The sequence below is a fragment of the Cucurbita moschata genome, unplaced genomic scaffold (assembly GCF_002738365.1).
Source record: "Cucurbita moschata cultivar Rifu unplaced genomic scaffold, Cmos_1.0 Cmo_Scf00038, whole genome shotgun sequence".
NCBI classification, from domain to species: domain Eukaryota; kingdom Viridiplantae; phylum Streptophyta; class Magnoliopsida; order Cucurbitales; family Cucurbitaceae; genus Cucurbita; species Cucurbita moschata.
Genome location: NW_019268554.1, coordinates 5,092 through 9,960, shown reverse-complemented (window position 1 = coordinate 9,960; position 4,869 = coordinate 5,092). Strand labels below are relative to the sequence as shown.

The window sequence follows — 4,869 nt, the reverse complement described above, 5'->3', positions numbered from 1 at the left end:
ATATTTTTTTTTTTTTTTTTTTTTTTTAATGGAGCGTGCGTGACACGCGCTAGAGAATTGATGATGGGGAACAAAATCTTATCGATCTTTACAACACTCACTTTCAGGTATTATTAATGAGACCCATAAATCCTGGAAAATAATTCTCTTCACAAAATAAAATATAACAAAATTAATTTAAATTAAATTAAATTAAAAAAAAAAAAATCATAAGAAACAAACAAACAAACAAGTAGGAGAAATAAGGAAGAGGGCCAAGAGAGCATCAGCAACAGTACCTCCACGCCTCCCCCGGTCCCTAGTGAGAGATAAACTATGAGAATGAGAGAGAGCGAAAATTAAAGCTACAACAAAACAAGATCCACCTCGAACCTCTCTTCGTCTTCGACCTTTTTGGCCACCCCCTTCATAATCATCGCCTCTTCTTCATCCCTTTCATCTTAATCTTCATAATCATCCTTCCCCATCTCCCCTTTTTCTCTGTTTTTCTCTGTTTCTATCTGTTCTTCCGATTCCGGTGATTTTTGTTTCTGGGTTTTGTTTATTTTGGTTGATTACTGTTGCTAATCCAGTTAATTGATCTGGGTTCTCTTTGGTTTCTTCAGTTTTTGCTGTTTTTTTGTGGTGTTCTTGAAGAGGGTCTTTGAACTGTTGACCAGGAGGAAGAACAGTGAACTGGGTCGGGCCTAGATTTGGGGAAGAATGAGGGAAGAGCATTCGAATTGGTTCTCGAGATGGGAAGAGGAGCTTCCATCTCCAGATGAACTCATGCCTCTTTCTCAAACCCTAATAACCCCCGATCTAGCTTTAGCTTTCGATATTCAAAATCCCACCAATTGCAGTCCGCCGTTGCCTTGCCCATCTCCGCCGCTTTCGAATCCCCTACCCGGCTCCGGCAACGGAATTCCGCTGCCCAACTCGGGGGATTTCGGCGATTCCGCTGATTTAGGCTCTGGCGCTGGTAGCGACGAACCAGCCCGGACCCTCAAGCGGCCACGCTTAGTCTGGACTCCACAGCTCCACAAGCGATTCGTTGACGCTGTTGCCCATTTGGGGATCAAAAATGCTGTCCCTAAGACCATAATGCAGCTCATGAGTGTTGATGGCTTAACCAGAGAGAACGTAGCTAGCCATTTGCAGAAGTACCGCCTCTATCTCAAGCGTATGCAGGGTTTATCCAGTGGTGGCGGCGCCGCCGCCGCAGCTGGCTTGGTTGCTTCCTCTGATCCCGCCACCGACCATTTGTTCGCTAGCTCCCCTGTTCCACCCCATTTGCTTCACTCCGCTCGTGCTAGTTCAGACCACTTCATGCCCTTTGTTCCCATGGCCACTCTACAGCAGCACCACCACCACCTGCAGCAGATGGCCGCAGCATCTGTCGTCGCCCACCCTCAGCTCCAGCCCCCCTATCATCGTGGGCAGTTTGGGTCACCATCAAACGGCCAATTTGAGCATCCATTTTTAGGTAGACAGTCCCAACCTATCCATAGAATGGGGGCACCAGTGCATAGTTCAGTTCCAAATTACATTGAGGATTTGGAATCAGGCAATGCCAGTGGAGGAAGAAAAGTCCTCACCTTATTTCCTACTGGGGATGATTGAGCTTGTTTTTTCTTCCTGTTCTGTTCTAATTCTTGTGGAAATTGGTTTAAATGTTATGGGTTTGATCTGAAACTCCGGATAATGTTATCTTAGTTCTTGTTTCTATATAGTTCTTTCTAATATCCTTATCTGTTTAGTTGGTTTGGCTGTCATTATAATATGAAACGCATGACCAAATCCAGAAGTTCAAATAGGTAGAGTGGCCCATCCCTTTAATGGTGGTAAATAGAGGGACATAGGGAGTTCATCTTTTGTCTGTCAAGTTCCCCCACATGAGACTTCTGTTCTATCATATCCAATAATCAGTTCATCGTCGTGTCGCTCGAACCGAACATAATGCCCTTAGATTTTTCTGTTTGCAGTTGTTCTGATGTCAAGCTCAGGTTCATAATCCAAGAACCTGCTGCTTCTTGTGTAATCAGGTTGGACCCAGCTGAGTCTTATTTTTTGAAGCTCGAGGGACGACGGGTGATGATGCGGGCATGTGATACATCCTTAGCTCTGTTTTGTGCGGAGATAGTATCCCTCACTTGTATATTATAAAAGTTGAAAGTGTGAGTATCTATTTTAACCCTTCTGAGTTCATTAGAATGTTGGTGTATTGAAACTGTTACATGAACCTCTTGAATCCTAGTAAACTTTGCTACTATTAGTTTACAATTAGATATCCATTTGAACATTGTGTAATTCATTGTTGGGTAAAGTTGAAGCGTTTTTTGCTCGAATCTACGTTGTACTTAGCGATATCAGGTGGTTCGTTTCTTAAACATATCAGTTCACTTAATGAATAGAAGTGTTTTCATTGCTTCATCAATTGATCTTTTTCTTTTTCTGGGTTTGTTTTAAATGATGTGTTTAAGAATTGAAGCTTGAATCAGCTTTGTTCAAAGGAAGTTTATGTTACAACTGAAGTTGATCTCTGCAATCAAGTGAGTTGGTTTGGTGGGGATAAGTGGCCCTTAGTTTTTAAGGGTACCCTTTATAATGACCATGTTTCTTACGCCTTTTCTGATTGATCAAAGAGCTCAAGGTAAAAATACTTGTTTGAGATTCGAATCACTCACAAGCAAGATTGATCATGACAAACTTGAACGAGTCTAAACATGCAATCTAAACTAAATAGAATTACAAGAAAATTTAGTCATCGACTAAAGGTCAGCAAAAATGCCCTGACTCTTAATGTTTCATGAGTTATTTCATGAATTCTAACCTTCATACTCGATGACCATAACTGTCACGACCCCAAATTAAGCCGTGACTAACATTGTATGACATGTAATGCATAAACGAGAAATTCAAGGAAATCATTTGTTTCAAAAGAAAAACATATCTTTATTAGAAGGACATAAGTGCCTAGGTAAAAGAAAAACAAGGAAAGGAACATGTGAGACAAAGTGTACTATTTAGTAAACTAGACTGACGCCCCGGGACACGCTTCCTCTGTGACAACCCACATCGATCGACGCGCCCTCTCTTGACTCGACGCCTCACGTACCTGAAAAAAAAAGTATAAAGGGAATGAGTATAAAAATTATACTCAGTAAGCCACCTACTTGTAGGCTCTTACCGCACCCTAAACTTAGCAGACGATCACGGGCTTTCCTTTGGCTCTAGAACAACTGAAATCGGGCCTTACCTCATTAGGGCTTTCTCTCTTGGAACTTATCCCTTTGGTCCTCTTTGGTTCCTAGACCTTTTATTTAAACCCATAGAGTTCCTTTTATGCTAACCTGTGTTGGACTGGTGCCTTACGAGTGGCTACCTCGGCATGGGTATGAGATTATCTGGGGTCTTGCCTAGGAAGTGAGCTGCAACCCCCTAGACCCATGATAATCCCCCTGTATTTGGGAGGGCTACCTCCCCTATTCCATCCAGCTAAACGGTCAATTACGACGTGGGTATCCCGTTTCCCATACTAAACGGCTATCGAGCAGTCGAGTCCTGATCAGGAACCCGCTGGTCCCCCACGAAGCTATATCACCATCCACACACAAGTAGCTTAAGGGTACTCTAAGGATGTTTCATGTGCCGTGATGGTCTGATAAACTAATAGGGAAAGGTTAAGTCGATCCCTTGATGGTTTGTCGCTCTAACCATTGTCTTCTAGTCTTATTCATAAAGGTGGCCCTAAAAATAACCGAGTACGTACATAACTATTATCCAAAAACCTCAAACATATTTCATGCAAAGTAATCATACAAGCTCGACGGGGTGATAACATCCATCAATTCCCGGAGCACAGAGTTCGCAAATTTTCCATTCTCCATTCAGCAAAAAGATATACATATGCATAAAATAAAGTGGGAATTAAGAGCATATAAGCAGTATCCAAGTAACTCTCATAACAAATCACAGCATACATCTTACGTTCAATAAACTATTTCCTACGAACATTTACGGGAAAGCTACAACCTAAAATATTCAGACTAGCATGCATGCATCCCAAGCGGTTCCTACAAGTATTACTTCCTAAATTCCGTGTGGCGACTTACTTGGATGCTACGTGCCCTTACGCAGCGTTTCCACACACTTGGCGTAACGAGAGGGGGTGATTTTTCCTCAATAAGGTCCTATTTCATACAAACAAATGGAGTTAGGATATGAATCAGGGGAAACTAGAGAAAACAGAAGCCGATCGGGCCAAAAACAGCTTACACGCGCCTCCACGCGCCAGTCACGCGCTGGGGAGCAGCCACTCGCGGGTTCCACGCGCGAGTGTCACGCGCCCAGAAATTCCTGCAGTCGCGGGTCGCGGGTTCGGGTCGGAAGCGGTGATTCGGGTGGACCGCGGGTCGTCAACTGGATTCGGTTCGCCGTGCGGGTATCGGGTCAGCCAAGGAGCGCGGGTCGGGTCGCGGAGCCAGGGACGCGTGTCGCAGGAGCGCTGGAGCCGCGTTTTCCCAGGCGGCGCTCGACGCGTGTCCGGGGGCGATTGGCGCACGCGGCCCTCTGGTTGGTTGACGCGTGGCACGCCGGCGGCTTCTCTCTCCTCCTACCAGAAAATCAAGGCTTCCGATTAGTTTTTCCGAGGTTTCTTTCCATTTTCTATCTTTCGATTCTTAACCCAAACAGAGGTGGTTTCTTCAACAAAGTTATAGATCATCTATCAACCTACGTGCCAATATTATTTTCTTGATTTTTGCTTAGTCACACGATGAGTTTCGAGCGTCGAAAAGAGGTTCGGTAACAACCTTACCGTTCTTGGATAGTCTCTCAGATCTCGTCGTTCCGTCCGTTTCCCTCACCAAGATCGGTAGCGAATCCTCC

The 4,869-nt window shown here is 44.3% G+C and overlaps 2 protein-coding genes and 1 long non-coding RNA gene across 3 annotated transcripts in view; 1 reads left to right on the top strand and 2 right to left on the bottom strand.

The window, feature by feature from the left end:
- Nucleotides 1-231: 231 nt before the first annotated feature.
- On the top strand, nucleotides 232-2,046 carry LOC111432475 (transcription factor MYBC1-like). The gene has a single exon (XM_023069373.1). It carries the CDS (start codon nucleotides 703-705, stop codon nucleotides 1,600-1,602), a length of 900 nt encoding a protein of 299 aa, XP_022925141.1. The 5' UTR covers nucleotides 232-702; the 3' UTR covers nucleotides 1,603-2,046.
- A 700-nt stretch (nucleotides 2,047-2,746) lies between these two features.
- LOC111432474 overlaps nucleotides 2,747-4,869 on the bottom strand; it is a 7,001-nt gene continuing 4,878 nt past the window's right edge. The window contains exon 2 of the mRNA XM_023069372.1: nucleotides 2,747-3,097. Within this exon, the coding sequence (XP_022925140.1) occupies nucleotides 3,090-3,097 (8 nt within the window). The 3' untranslated portion in view covers nucleotides 2,747-3,089. The remainder of the gene's footprint in view (nucleotides 3,098-4,869) is intronic.
- Nucleotides 3,321-4,863, bottom strand: LOC111432476. Its single transcript, XR_002708646.1, has 2 exons — nucleotides 4,258-4,863; nucleotides 3,321-4,172 (listed from the first exon to the last, which is right to left on the bottom strand). It is a non-coding gene; the product is annotated as an uncharacterized LOC111432476 (long non-coding RNA).

What these genes read in the sequence shown, in the direction of transcription:
- LOC111432475 (XM_023069373.1), top strand. Translation starts at nt 703, where the DNA reads ATGAGGGAAGAGCATTCGAATTGGTTCTCGAGATGGGAAGAGGAGCTT.